A 16308-nucleotide genomic window follows, 5' to 3' on the forward strand; every position below is an offset into this window, starting at 1 on the left:
CAACTTCAACTGGTAAGCCACCTCTCCTATTTTAGCCAAGATCTGATATGGGCCATAATATTTAGCACTTAATTTGAGATTTCGGCGAACTGAGACTGAGCTTTGCCGATATGGTTGTAATTTCAGGTATACGAAATCACTAACTTCAAAGGTTCTTTCCGATCTACCCTTATCGGCTTGCTGTTTCATTCTACTCTGAGCAAGCAGTAACTGATCTCGGATTAAGGAAGTCATATGCTGCCTTTGTTGAACAAATTCCTCAGCCGCGGCAGAAGGTGTGTGAAAATCAGAAATGAAATGGAAGACCGGAGGTTTTATCCCATAAAGAGCTTCGAATGGAGTCATTTTAAGACTGGAGTGGTAATTGGTGTTATACCACCATTCGGCGAGGCTCAACCAATTCTGCATAACCTCTATTTTACTGGGGTCTGTGTGTACACCGTTTTCATCAATTACATGACCCAAGTATTCAACTCTAGTCTGAGCAAAGGAACATTTTGACTGTTTGGCAAACAACTTGTGTTCACTAAGTATGTCAAAGACTTTCTTTAGATGGTTTAAGTGCTCCTCAAGAGTTCTGCTATATATCAAAATATCATCGAAGAAGACTAGAATAAACTGCCTCAAATAAGGCTCAAAGATTTGGTTCATCAAGGATTGGAAGGTAGCAGGAGCATTAGTCAAGCCGAAAGGCATTACCTTAAATTCGTAGTGCCCATGATGAGTTCGGAATGCTGTTTTGTAAACATCTTCCACTCTTACTCGAATTTGATGGTAACCGGCTCGCAAGTCGATTTTGCTGAAGAATCTTGCTCCGTTTAATTCATCCAGTAGATCATCTATGACAGGTATTGGAAATTTATCTTTGACTGTCATCTCATTCAATTGTCTATAATCCACGCAAAAACGCCAAGTTCCATCTTTCTTCTTAACTAACAGGACTGGAGAAGCGAAAGGACTGTGACTACATTGAATCACTCCAGTGTTGAGCATTTCTTTTACCTGTTTTTCTATTTCCGTTTTCTGAAAATAGTTGTGGTGATAAGGTCTGATGTTAACAGGTTTTGTGTTGGGCAGGAGATTAATAGCATGGTCATGTGATCTTTCCGGAGGCAGGGCCGTAGGTGTTGCGAAAATGGTCTCATATTGCTGCAATAATGCCTGAACTGGTTCTGCTATTCCGGTGTTCAACTGATTTTCCACCGTGGGTTCTGTAATTTTGATGGAGAATAGCTGAGCAGGTAGTAACGCTCCCCCTTCTTTGATAAGCCTTGTCATCTTCTTCCCACTCACACAATGCAGCTCTCCTTGGTCTTGGATGCCCTGTAATTTAACCTCATTCCCATCTCTGTTGAAAGTAAGAGTCATGCCCACAAAATCAAAAAGCAAAGGATTATACATGATCATCCAATCCACTCCTAATACAATATCATACCCAACCACTGTAAGAACCCGTAAATCAAAGGCGTACTCCTGTCCCTGCATATTCCATTTCATTCCCTGACATACTGTTTGGCTGAGTATTTGTTCTCCATTAGCTACTGTGACCGAAAGAGTAGCTGTCGTGACAATAGCTGCCTGCACTCTCGCAGCTATCCCAGCATTCATGAAACTATGGGTGCTGCCCGTGTCTAACAAGATTACCACAGGAACTCCATGAATGTTTCCCTTGATCCTCAGCGTATTGGGCGATTTCTGACCTGTTACCGCTGCGAGTGACAGTTCTCCTTTGAGATTTTCTCCTTCGGTTTCCTCACAGGTAAGTTCTTCTTGAACAATGTCATCTATATTGGCTTCCATAGCCAAGAGCGTCTTGTTCTTGCACTGATGTCCAGGGCTGAACCTATCACCACATTTAAAACATAACCCGGCAGCTTTTCTTTGTTCCCATGTACTGGTCTTCCCTCCCGAATCCTTATTAGTTTCTTCTTTCGGTTGCAGGATTGTGGGTTTTGGCGATGGAAAACTGATAGGATAGCTTGACTTCCCCGTAGTAATCTTACCCGGAATCAGTTTATGCCTCCTAAGGACAGCTTCAAACGATTGCTCCTGATATTTTGCTTGAGTGAAAGCCTGATTCAAGGTGATTGGTCTGTGTACCATTAACATAGCTCTGAGTTCCTCACTCAACCCACTTATAAAGCTCGAAATAAAGTATGATTCCGATAGCCCAGGATTGAATTTCTGCATTATTGCCTTCAGTTGCTCAAACCTCTCTTGATAACATACCACAGATTCAGCGCCCTGCTGCAGTTTGTTAAACTCAGCCACGATTTCCATGCTTGATTTCTCTCCAAACCTTTCACACAAATCTTTGGAAAACTGAGACCATGAGGAATTGGTTTGATCGCTGACCCATCCTTGAAGCCAATTGTCAGCTATATCACCAAATCGCATCGTCGCAATCTCAATCTGTTCTTCTTCTGCAATACTATAAAACCGAAAGTATTTTTCACATTTCCGAATAAAGTTCCTTGGGTTCTCACCATTAAAATCTGGGATTTCCACCTTGGGCATTTTTGCTCCCTTAGAGGAGTAGCTACCCTTGGTAGAGGTCGGGCTGTATCCTCCTTTGTCGGTTGTTTTGGGTGTAGGTAAAATTCCTTTACCTGTATTGGATTGAATCTCAGATCCTGAAGCTATTGTGTTAACAGTAACAGCAGCAGGTGAGTCTCTATTTTGCGAGATTTGATCCATCAATAACGTGAACTTGGATTCAAGATCTTCCATCCGTTTGGTTGATCGTTGCTGATTCTCCACTACTTGCTTCATGATTGTAGACTGTTCAGCGAGATTAGCAGATAATTGTTGAAATTGGGTTTCTAATTCCTTGATTGTCATTGTAATAGTCCCGGATCGATTGCTTAATGGTAGAAATTAAGCAACTAAGCTTTGATACCACTGTTATAGATTTGTAAATTAAGAAGAATTGTAGAACAAGAAAGAGAAAAGAGAGAAGAAATTAAGATAAGAATTTGAGATGAGAAAAGAGAATAATTGTATTCATCCAAAAAAACTGACAATGCCGTTCCGTACTGACTCATATATAATCATATTACTAACTAACTTGACAGCTAGGAATATTCCATCAGCTCATTAAGTAAATAACAACTAAAAGCATAAATGGTAAATAACAAAATGGATAGATTAAGCCTTGTTCTTTGGCCCAATGACACCTCTCTTCCTGAGCCCATAACCATGCTTCACAATTCCATCTAAGCCCTGGCCCGATTCTATGACAATACTTTAGTATATCAGAAGGTTACAGGTTATTTTTTAGCAATACAAAGTTCGAGAGAAGGTGTCACTCATGGGAAGGGAGGAAGCCTCCGTAGATGCCTCAAGGACTCGGATAAGGGCAATCCAGACGCAGTCCAAAGGGAAGGACAAGTTTGAGGAAAAGGAGTCCTTAGATGATGCTCTGAAGGACATTGGATAGAAGCTGGTACGAGCTGCTCAAAGGTACCAGAAAGGGCAGGAAGAGGATAAAAGAATGAGCCAAAAGTAAGACCAAAAGTTGGAAAAGTAAAGATATAAGGAGATCACAAAAGTTACCCGGTCTCCCAAGAAAGGAATGATCGAAGTAAGTATAAGAATTATATCCTATTGAATGACTCACGGACACAAATTTTAATGTGGATTAGGAAAAATAATAAGAAGATCAGGTGGCCATCCAAGCTCAATCCTAAGAAAGTTGGAAGGTGAGACAAGACTAAGTATTGTTGTTTTCATAAAGACTAAGAACATGTAACGGAAGAGTGCTAGCAATTTAAAGATGAGATCAAGAGATTAATAAGGAATTACACACTTTGAAAGTTCTCTAGGGAGAGTAGGGAGGAGAGGAGACCGAACCCAAGGCAACCACCCCTGATAGAGAACCTATAGGGGTTATTCATGTGCCTTTAGTGCAGGAGACTCAATCCTTAAAAGAACATATGTAATAGATGCCGAGTCTGGTAAATTGAACGAAATTTGGAAAAGACCATTTAGGGTTCCGGAGGTTATTCGTCCAGGGTCTTATAAGCTGGCCAAACTATATGGCCGAGTCATTCCTTACTCCTGGAATACTTATAATCTAAGAAAACTTTATTAATAATAGTTAATGATGTATTTTTCATGTGTTGTACTTGAGGTCCTCATAATCTACGAGATGCCTTCTTCAAAATAATTAAAAAGAATTCCTAAAAGGCAACAAGGCAGCTTCAGCCAGGACATCCGGGCGTCAGTCCCACATAACAAGGCATCTCATGCCAGACTACAAGGCGAGAATCGCCAGATCCTCCGAGCATTAGACCTACTAAAATAAAGGCCATAAGGCAATCGCCAGGCCATTTGGGTATTGGACCCACTAAAAAAATGCCATAAGGCAATCGCCTGGCCATTCAGGCGTTGGACCCACTAAAATAAAGACCATAAGGCAATCGTCAAGCCATCCGAATATTGGACCCACTAAAACAAAGGCCACAAGGCGGGTTCCTCCAGGCCATAAGACATGGTGTTGGTCCCACTAAAAAAGGCACTCATGCCAGGCCACAAGGTAGGTTTCACCAGGCTAGAAGACTGGGCATTGGTCCCACTAATCAAGGCATTTATACAGGACCACAAGGCAGGTTCTGCTAGGCTCAATGACCGGGCATTAGCTCCCTATAAAAAGTTTCTAAGGCATTTGATGCATATAAAAGTTTCTAAGGCATTTGATTCCCTAAGGTGGGTATCCACTATGTTTAACGACTGGGTGTTAATCCCATATACAGATTTTTCTAAAACCTTGCATGTCGCAATGAGGGTATCTGCTAGGCCACATATCCGAGTGATGATACCGTTTTACAAAAGAGACAAGTTATTTTATGGTCAGCTATTAAACCAATGATCGAGCGATATGATCGGGTGTTCACCTCTTGGCAATTCTTATAAATTATTCAAGTCTGGATTGGCAATAAATAGAAGAAGGTTACAGGCGAGTATCGATCTCACAATGCATGCAAAGATAATAAAAATATTTTTTTTATTTAAGCCTCAGTAAAATTACAAAGAAGGAGGGATGATTTTAGGAGTCTCAATTACATCAACATTCCCTGCATCCATTATATTTTTTGCAGGGGCTTGGTTGATATCATCAATCCTCTTCTCCTTATGCTCGTCCTCTTTGGGAAGGATGTCATCTATCTAAGCAAATTCTTCAAAAGGAAACCACTTCACTAGCTCCTTCTTGACTGAGTCTTGGCCTTCGATAAACATCTCCCTTCCCCGGGCCACCATCTCTTAAAGCTTGGCCTCTAATTTAACAATTCTATTGGAGGCGCCCTAGTTCTCCTCAACCTAAGTTTGCAGCTCCTGGCCTTGGTGCTGAAGCATGGCCACTTAATCCTCAGCACTTTTAGCCTGATTCTCAAGGGCAAGTCGGGAAGCATTGGCCTCACCCATGTCTGTATGGAGTTTGTTTACTGGCTTCAGAGTCTCTCTCATTGTGCCTTCCACCTCAGCAACCCGAGTCTTTGGCCTCAAGCATTCCTTAACCAGGAGTCTTTTGTCCATTTTTGAGCATCAAACTCCCGCCTTAGGACTTTATTGCACTCTTTGGCCATGTAGGCACAAAGGGCACTCTCTAAGGTAGAATGCATGACATTGTCAAAAAGCTCATCAGTCTCGACCTCGTTCAGGCGACGATAGTCTCTGGACCTCAGAGCATTCTTGGTTAACAGGACGGCCAGGCTAGGATCTTCAAAGAGAGAGGACATTCGGATTAGTGCCAGCACCAACCGTTGAATGCTAAGAGGCCACGAGGAATCAACCCCCACGCTCGCAGGAATGGACAGATGCAGAGGCACCTATTGTAGAAGAATCAGCCTGCGAGGGAGTCGAATCTTCTATTGTAAGTTGGGGAGGAGAAGGAGGAAGCATGATCACTTCTTTGGCCCGACGAGCACACTTGGGAAGGGGACCAGTTGCCCTAGTGACAGCTTTGCCTTTGCGGGCAACACACGCCACTTTAGCAAATTTGCTTTTTGACTCGGCCGTATTTGCGTAAATTGAAAAGTAAGTAAGGTAGTTTGAAATCTAAAATAAGGTAGAAAGAGAAATACCCTGATCTCTAGCTAGGAAAGTGCTCTCCCTAAGGCTGGAAAGGCCAGGCGGGTGAGAACCCCGAGTCTGGCTTGCCTAGAGATGACTCTGCCAAGACAAAACCACATTTCTCACCACCTTGGTAATGTCCATTTTCTTTGGGGACTTAGCAATCCTTAAAAGAAAGGCTAAAGGCTCATCCCTATCCCTCCATGGCTAGACCCCATCCTTTCACAACTCCACCCATAGGTTCCAGCTCGTTCGGAGGCGTCCAAAACCCCTGGATGTCTGGTGACTGATACAGATCTAATAGGGAAAATTTTGAACAATGGTGTGGAGCAATCTTATATTATTCAAATGGGTCTAAAAAGAGTTTAAAATCATATTCATATGATTCAAATATACTTGGAGCCTGCTTCAATTCATATGGGGCAGATTTGATGCAACACTTGCAATCATAGACTTAGGGAGCCTAATCAAGCCTATGGGCCAAATCTACACAAATGGAAATCTAAAGTAAAGATCAAGAAAGGTTTTTGTGAAGATTTAGCTTTGTGATGATGGGCTTGTTATGTTTTATTATTTAAACATTTACTTTATTTTGGCTTTGTTTGAGCTTATATTCTGAGCATATTTTATCTTTTAAGTTTTAAAGTGTTAGGTCATGTTTTGGGCTTATATTTAAACACTTATGAATTTGATGTATTATTTGTGTGTGATTGAGTTTAGACCTTGTATGTGATTCGGCCAAGCTTAAGAAGAATGTCTTAGGGTTTTAATTTTATCTTTACTATATAAGGATAAGGAACACTTATAAGAGAAAACTTTTGAATTACAATTTTTAGAATTTTCTTCATGCCTTTGGTGTGTTGATGAGTTGCAAAACTCACAACTTTTTTCTTATTAAATTCCATGATTTTGCTATGATTTTGATATAAATAATTAATTTTTACTTGGGATTTAGTTTTGGATGGGTTTTTAAGCGGAAGTTAAGAAAAGGAGTGAAAAGAGGCTGAATTGGAAGATTTTCGGACTGGGAGGATTACAGCCTTGGGTAAGGTTGTAGCCCAAGGTGATGGACAGCTTCAGATTTCAAAAAATGCCACCTCAGCCCGATTTTTCCACCTAAGTAAGGATAAGATCAGTTTCAAATTGAATTAAACACAATCAGATTAGGATAGAAATAAGATAGGAGCAGTAGAGTTTATTTCAAATTATTAAATTTTATCTTTTTGTTGAGGGAAAAATCTATATAAAGGCTTCCCAAGAATTAAACCTACATCATATTTTTTTTTCCCTCTCCCTCCTCGTCTTATCCTTCTTCTTCTTCTTTTCATCTTCTTTTCTTTAGTTTTTTTTTTTTTGCAATTTTATTATGGCCTTTAGAGGCTAAATAATTCTTTCAGCTGAAGGTTAATCTAAATTGAGTTTTTATTTAAGTTGTGAGATTATGTGCTTAAATTCTCTTCATTTTATTTCTATTTTCTATTAATTTCTGTTTTCGAGGAATATCACCTCCATTGTTGTCCTCTTAGAAATTCAAAAGGTTCATTGAATCCCTTGGAAAAATAACATATTGCTAATTAATCCAATTAAATCTGTAATTATTTAATTAGGTTAATAACAAGTAGAAATTAATATATTCGTTTATGTTAAGGAATTAACAGATTTGAATTAAATAATTTGCATTTTTTTATTGATCAAGTTTGGGTTCTTCTCTCTTAATACAGTTGAATAATTAAATCGACATGTGTGTTGGGATTGTTAGTTGACTAGGAATTAATTTAAGCGCGAGCGGATTAATTTAATTATAAGGAATAATTGAAGAAATTCGCGTGTTTGATCACTATAATAAAAAACTAGATAATAAAATGAATTATTTTTCTAATCAATGATCAACTGCCAAACCTCTCAATTTGATTTCCTTCAGCTGAATTTAATTTAATTATTTATTTTATGATCTCAATTGCATTGCTTGTTTTTTCTTTTAAGTATTTTTGGCTTGCCCAAGGCAAAAATCAATTTCATTAAAAACTCTATTCTTCTCACTTTTTGTATTAAACTACTCTTCTATTTCTACTGGCCATCTAAATTAAACAGAGTTAAGATCTTTGTGAGATCGATACTCACTTACCCTATCTACAAGTTCTTATTAAACCAAGGAAATGGAAGTAAATTTTAATTGACATATTCGACACCCGTCAAATTTTGACGCCGTTGCCGGGGACCTATAACAGTTTATTTTTATGACCAAATCTAAAAATAGCAGAATTTAGTTTGATTTAGAAATCGAGAAGACTGCAAAAAGGTCGAGGAAAGCAACCAAACTGCAAAAACATGCCAATTGGGGAGCCTCTCAACCATCTGCCCGATCCCCTCTGCCAACCGAAGACACCGCATCTTCAACACCAATCGAGCCTCCAATTATCACCAACCGAAGAGACACTATGATCGCTACTACCGCTGAAGAACAACCCCTTTGCTTCACATACCTAATGTTGAATGCACCCTTAAAATTGCGAACAGGTATTATTCATGTGTTACTAAAATTCCAAAGTTTGGAGAATAAAGACCCATTGTCATCTGAAAGAGTTTAATGTGGTTTGTTCACGTATGAGACCATAGGGTATAACTGACAAGCAAATAATGTTAGTAGTTTTTCTTTTTTACTTTGATTGAATTCGCTAAGGATTAGCTCTACTATTTGCCTCCAAATTCAATCACCACTTGGGCGCAAATTAGAGACTTTAGAAAAGTGTTTTTTCCAACAACCAAAACATCATCTATAAGAAAGGAAATAAGTGAAATCAAACAAAGAAAAAATAAAACTCTACTTGAATATTGGGAATGTTATAAGAAATTAATTGCAAGTTTTCCAAAACATCTTAACCTTCACTTCTACAAAGGACTTTTACCATTAGAACGGAGAATAATAGATGCTGCTAGTGGAGGAGCCATTGTGGAAATGGAACCCGAAGAAAGTAAAACTTTAATCTCCAAATTAGCTGTCAACTCTAGACAGTATGGCCAAGAGGAGGACATTTCAAGAAATGCCAACGAGGTAAGTGTAAGGAAACCCATAGATTACTGCAACCCAAAACTACACAAGGAAAAATAAAAATCTATGTTTCCTCTTTTAGGATCCGAGTGTTTCGTTTAATTCGAAAGGAAGGATAAGAGACTAACCTTTTGGACTTAACAAAAAGAGGCAATTCCGGACTGATGGTGCTGCTTTCGAAATGAACACCCTAAATGGTATCCACAAGAACATTTCCATCTGGAATGCTAGCTCTCTCAATGGATGGATAAGCTATGTGCTACCCAATCTGCAACCCAGAAAAACGATCACTCAAAAAAACCTTGCTCCTGCAATTCAAAGGACTTTTATTCGTTTTTCAGTCTTTTCGTTCTTCCACACTTTTTTTCGTAAAAGAGTTGTGTTCATAACCAACTATCACAATCTCGCAGATGCTCAGATATCTATGTGATAAGTTGATCGAGCATAATTTAACCATATTTTTATTATTATTATTACTATTTAAATATGCATTTTTCTAGTTTAATTTATGTATTTATGATATTTTTGCAGAAAAGGAAGAAAATGGAAACTTGGAGAAAATTTGCAGAAAAAGCTGGAAAGATTTGGCCGAAGTGATTTGGCCAAATCTTGCAGAAAGCTAAAGTAGAAAATTGGAATTGACTCACAAAAATGATTTGGGCAAGTGATTTGCCTAAATCAACTGCCCAAATCAAACTGCCTCCGGCAAAATCCAGCAGCGCAGGAAGAGAAAATTCAGAATTCTAAAAATACAAGAGTCCTATCCTACTTCAAACACTACAAGACCAATCCTATGACAACTCTAAGAGCCACACCAAAGAAAGTCCTTCACCAAAGGAGTTTTATTCATAATAAAATACAAAGGCAAAGGAGGAATTAAAAGACCATCAAGAGATCAAGTCAAAATAGGATTCCAATTCCAAGAAAGATTAGGACTCCTCACCTATAAAAAAGGACAGCAACCAACCAGCAAAATATCTTCAGAATTTCAACAGCAACTCTTCCTCCCCTTTCTTCTTTCTTTTTGTGTTCTTTGTCCACCATTAGTGGCTAAACATCTTTTTCTCTAGTTGAAGTTGGAGAAATTTCAGTTTGTGATGAATTGGGAGATTTAAAACTCCATTGTTAAAACTTCTATTTTTCAATATTTATGCAACTTGTTCTTCATGCTATTATTGCTTTGCTATTAGAATCAATTAAGACCTGTTGCTTTTAATTGCATAAGTAATTTATTGTTAGTTTTAATAATTTGGGTCCGTAATTGCTTAGATTGTTTGAATACAAGTACAATTGGTTGCATAATTTAAACTTGACCACGCGGTTGGCAAGGTTAGAATTGGGTTTCTCTATGTCTTAATGCGGTCAACGGTTGAAAAGTAAAAAACCCCAAGGATGTTCTTTGGCAACTCGTTGACTAGTGTTTGATTAGCGAACGTTTTCTAGTCAAACTAAAACTAAGGAGGAATTTGGTTGTGAGAAGCGTATTCCACAACCTAAACTAATTTATTGAAATAAAATAGGAGTATTAAAGAATCAATGATCAATTCCAAAACTGAAATGGATCCTATGCTTCAACTAGAGTCCTTCTCCCATTGTTTTACTCATCTTTTTAATTATTGCTTCCTTTTACTCAGTTTTAATTTTAGTCTACTATCATCTAAAATAAACCCCCATTTTTATTTTATTTTTATTTGTCCAAGTCATAGTTAGGAGAGTCCTTAGTGTCAAATCTCTGTGGTTCGACCCTATTACCACTATCTACAAGTTATTTTTGTTAATTGTTAATAGGATGATTTTTTACGGCTTCGACAATCGCTATAAAAAATTGACGCCGTTGCTGAGATTGATTTAAACTAACAAATTTTCCTTTTATGACTAGGGTTGATAGTAAATAAGCTCTTCTTTACGATCCAGAAATTGAACGTATTGCCAAGAGCTTGAGAAAGCAAGCAAACTAGAAGAATCAAGCCTTAAAACCATCTTCATTAGCAACAACAACAAATCTGGTGACTGCCATACAATCTGCTGCACATATTACTAAGGAACTTGCTGCTACACCTGCTGTTGAACCTACTACACCTGCTGCTATATCTGCTGCACAAATCACTGCTATATCTGCTGCACAAATCATTGCTATATCTGCTGCACAAATCACTGATGTACCTGTTGAACCAGTTGCTGAAACTATTGTACCTGCTGCACTTATTGAATCTGTTGCTGCACCTATTGCTGCACAAGCTGCTGCACCCATAACCAGCCCCTAAAACTACACTAGAATCAGCCCAAAAACCAAAAATTTTTGCTAAAAAAATCCCAGAACCAGCTCCTAAAATAGCAGCTGAATCAGGTACTATAAAGGTAGTCACAACAGCATCTAAAGAGGCAAAAAATGCAGCAGCTGCTGCTCTTGAACTAGCTGCTGTCTTTGCTGAATTTAAAGCTGAAAACAATGAGGTAAGAGCTCCAATGGCATAAGAAATTACTCTTCGTGAACTAGCAACACCCGTGGGTGATCAAGCACCATGGTGCATCACTTACCCATCTTTGACAGCCCCTTTTGAGCTTAAAACCGGATTAATTCACCTACTTCCAAAATTCAGATGTTTGAAAACTGAAGAACCACACAAGCACCTTAAAGAATTTCACATTGTGTACTCAACAATGAGGCCTCAAGGTATTTCCGAAGAGCATGTTAAATTAAGAGCTTTTCCCTTTTCTCTTGATGATTTTGCCAAAGATTGGTTGTTCTATTTACCATCCGGATCCATCACTTCATGGGCTGGGATGGTGAGAGCATTCTTGAGTAAATACTTCCCAACCTCAAAAGCTATTGGCATCAGAAGAGAGATCAGTTGCATCAAGCAAAAGGATTATGAAGAACTATATGAATATTGAAAAAGATTCAATCGATTGTGCACAAGCTGCCCTCAACATGACATCTCTGATAAGTCCCTAATTGAATACTTTTATGGAGGTTTGTTACCTTTAGAAAGGAGGTTGATTGATGCAACGTGTGGAGGATCAATTGAAGATAAAACACCTCAAGCCATAAGGGACCTAATTTCTACAATGGCAGCAGCCTCAAAGCAATATGAAGACCAAGGACAGCTGCCAAGGAGAGTAAATGAGGTAAGTACATCTTCCTTAGCTTCCCAAATTTCTGATCTAACCTCTGTTGTTCGTAGCCTTGTTGTAGGACAGGCCCAACAAGCCCAACAACTTCAGCAATCAAGGCCATGTGGGATATGTGCCATGGTAGGACATCAAACTGACATGTGTCCTTCTCTTCAAGAGGAAGAGCACCAAGTCGATACATTTGGGGGATTTAATCCATACTCTAATACCTACAACCCAGATTGGAGAGGGCACTCGAATTTCAGTTATGTTAGGGCAAACCAATTCCAAAATTATCAGCAAAAGAATTCTGCACAAACAACCCATCAAAAGCAAGGTATGCCTCTTGAAGATATTATTAATTCTCTTGCTAATTTTGTACAAAATTTGGAACGACAGATAAGCTAAGTAGCCACATTAGTGAGTAGACTGGAGTCACAAGAGAAATTACCTTCCCAAATAGAGATTAATCCAAAGCAAAATGTTAGTGCCATCACTTTGAGAAGTGGGAGAGAGTTTCAAAATGATAGAACTGAGCATAGAACTGCCCAAATGCACAAACAGGCTGCTGAAGAGATGCTGCCAGAAAGTGATCCAGGAAGTTAATTTGCCCAAATCACTGGCCAAATTGACTGACAGACAGAACTGCCCAGCAAGAACGATTTGCCCAAACCTCTAGAGAAGGCAAACTTCAATTTGCCCAAATCAACAGTCTAGGTAGAATCCAAGCCAAAGGAGAAAAAGATAGAACAACAATTTGAAGAAAAGTTAAAAGTACCACCTCCCTTTTTAAAAAGGTTTGCAAGGTTTCAAAAAGAAAAAGAAGAAAAAGAAGAAAAAGAAATACTTGAAACCTTTCGCAAAGTGGAAATCAATATACCTTTGCTTGATGCTATCAAACAAATACCAAGGGACACCGGCCAGTAGGATGAGGAGAACAAGAAAATTTTGAAAGAAACAAAAACGGAAGATACATCATACTGCACAGACTAGTCCAGAGGCAATTTGCCCAAATCGCTTGTACAGACAGATTTTGATTTGTCCAAATTATCAGTGCAAGCAGAATTCGATTTGCCCAAATTCAGTACAAGATTGCAGCCACCTTTTATGGAGAAACATGAATTGGAGTTCGAAGTGCTGTCCAATCACCTCAAAAATTCAAACTTAGGGGCTAGAGGCACACCTCACTTGAAAGAGGAGAAACTAATCATGTTACTTCATGAGTACATGAAAGAAATAGGATGGGTTATAACCAAAACGAAAGGCGTGCTGCACTTCTTACTTAATTTTGTTAGGACCCTTTTTCCTCCTCCAATTACTTGAGCCTTGATCAATTTGAGAAAGTCCAGCCCACGACTTTAAACTAGGGCGCTACTGGGAGGCAACCCAGCGGAGGCAATTTGGCCAAGTGATTTGCCCAAATCACTGTCCAAATCAGCAGAACCTCCAGCAGCTGATCAATCTGCAGAATCTCATCTTGACAGAATGGAGGCCTGAATCATACACATGGAGCACTTGCTGCAACTGCTGGTGGATAATTTCCTGCCCACAGACCATGACAGCTAGTGATTTGGCCGAGTGATTTGCCCAAATCATTGACCAAATCACCCACAGGCCAGGAAGTCCCTTTCTCTCTTATTTTCCTTTATATGTTTTGCATTGAGGGCAATGCTTAGACTAGGTGTGGGGGTATTGGGGAAGATTTTTTGCACTATCCTTTGCTATCTTTTTGCCTCTTTTTGATATCTTTATACCCTGTTACACACACCAAATTTTAACACACATTTTTTTCACACATATTCACTTCTGCACACATGCACATACATCCAGACTATATACACACAGATTTTATTTTATCCTTTGCTTTACTCAGCATTGATGGCAAAGTTAAAAGAGCCTCCTATCTCATAACTCCATTAATTTTCCACCCCTTTAAGCCTAAATTGAATCATTTATAGTGTGTTACCTTCACTTAGGGAGTTCTTCTCTTAAATTGAATCTTTACACTTACTATGGTCAAGGAAAAAATATAAATACATGCAATAAAAAGTTAGTGTAACTCTCTGTGAGCTGATTTGTCCGAACTGTTTGAAAAAAAATCAGCAAAAAGCACAAAACTATTCCAATGGTCAAGGACTACGAACAGAGCTATTAGCCGGGGGTGGGTATCACCAATATTCACCTTCGCGTAAAAAGGTTGGTGACTTTTTCAGGCAAGAATAAAAAATGCTGCTGAATAAAAATGCTTTAAAGGGGGCAAGCCACTCTTAGGGGTTGTATTAAGCCTAAAACGAAAGAATAAAGCATGATTAAATAAAAAACTTTCTCTTGGCCACGGTGAGTAAAGGGAAACAAGAAAAGAGAGGACAATCTTAGTGCATGTACTCTACACTGCGATGCTTCAATTTGGGAGTTTAGGGGGGCTGATTAAGTGGTACTTAGGCTCAAAAGAAAGAGGAGCTTGATTGACTAAGTTATTTGTTGCTTGAGGACAAGCAAAAGGCTAGGTGTAGGGGTATTTGATCGAGCATAATTTAGCCACATTTTTATTATCATTATTACTGCTTAAATATGCATTTTTCTAGTTTAATTTATGTTTTTATGATATTTTTGCAGAAAAGGAAGAAAATGGAAACGTGGAGAAAATTTACAGAAAAAGCTGAAAAATCGATTTGGCCGAAGTGATTTGGCCAAATCACTTGTAGAAAGCTGAAGCAAAAAACTGGAATTGACTTACAGAAATGATTTGGGAAAGTGATTTGCTCAAATCAACTGCCCAAATCAAACTGACATCGACAAAATCCAGCAGCGCAGGAAGAGAAGGAAATTTAGAATTCTAAAAATACAAGAGTCCTATCCTACTTCAAACACCACAAGACCAATCTTATGACAACTCCAAGAGCCACACCAAAGAAAGTCCTTCACCAAAGGAGTTTTATTCATAATAAAATACAAAGGCAAAGGAGGAATTAAAAAACCATCAAGAGACCAAGTCAAAATAGGATTCCAATTCCAAGAAAGATTAGGACTCCTCACCTATAAAAAAGGACAACAACCAACTAGCAAAATATCTTCAGAATTTCGGCAGCAACTCTTCCTCCCCTTTCTTCTTTCTTTTTGAGTTCTTTGTCCACCATGAGTGGCTAAACATCTTTTTCTCTAGTTGAAGTTTGAGAAATTTCAGTTTGTGATGAATTGTGAGATTTAAAACTCCATTGTTAAAACTTCTATTTTTCAATATTTATGCAACTTATTCTTCATGCTATTATTGCTTTGCTATTAGAATCAATTAAGGCCTGTTGCTTTTAATTGCATAAGTAATATATTGTTAGTTTTAATAATTTGGGTCCGTAATTGCTTAGATTATTTGAACACAAGTACAATTGGTTTCATAATCTAAACTTGACTACGTGGTTAGCAAGGTTAGAATTGGATTTCTCTATGGCTTAATGCAGTCAACGGTTGAAAAGTAAAAAACCCCAAGGACGTTCCTTGGCAACTCGCTGACTAGTGTTTGATTAGCGAACGTTTCATAGTCAAACTAAAACTAAGGAGGAATTTGGTTGTGAGAAGCGTCTTCCACAATCTAAACTAATTTATTGAAATAAATAGGAGTATCAAAGAATCAATGAGTAATTCTAAAACTGAAATAGATCCTATGCTTCAACTAGAGTCCTTCTCCCATTGTTTTACTCACCTTTTTAATTATTGCTTCCTTTTACTCAGTTTTAATTTTAGTCTACTATCATCTAAAACAAACCCCCATTTTTATTTTACTTTTATTTGCCCAAATCATAGTTATGAGAGTCCTTAGTGTCAAATCCTTGTAGTTCGACCCTATTGCCACTATCTACAAGTTATTTTTGTTGATTGTTAATAGGATTATTTTTTACAGTTTCAACAACTGCTATCATAAGTCCTTTTTCAAAAGGAGAATGAAAAATCTTTTATCTGTAATAGTTACAAATAGACTACAGATCTTTTAAATATTATTATATTATAATAATAAATAATGAATATGAATAATAATGACATCTTTATTATTATTAATTATACTTACGAGCTTTTAGCCC

At 38.1% G+C, this 16308-nt stretch overlaps 1 protein-coding gene across 1 annotated transcript; it reads right to left on the reverse strand.

The window, feature by feature from the left end:
- Positions 1–399: 399 nt before the first annotated feature.
- Positions 400–2841, reverse strand: LOC122721970 (the record flags this gene model as incomplete). Its single annotated transcript, XM_043951391.1, has 1 exon — positions 400–2841. A coding segment is annotated over exon 1 (2442 nt), but the record flags the coding sequence as incomplete, so codon positions are not given.
- Between the last annotated feature and the right edge of the window lie 13467 nt (positions 2842–16308).

This window comes from Manihot esculenta, chromosome 15, assembly GCF_001659605.2.
Source record: "Manihot esculenta cultivar AM560-2 chromosome 15, M.esculenta_v8, whole genome shotgun sequence".
Taxonomy (NCBI): Eukaryota; Viridiplantae; Streptophyta; class Magnoliopsida; order Malpighiales; family Euphorbiaceae; genus Manihot; species Manihot esculenta.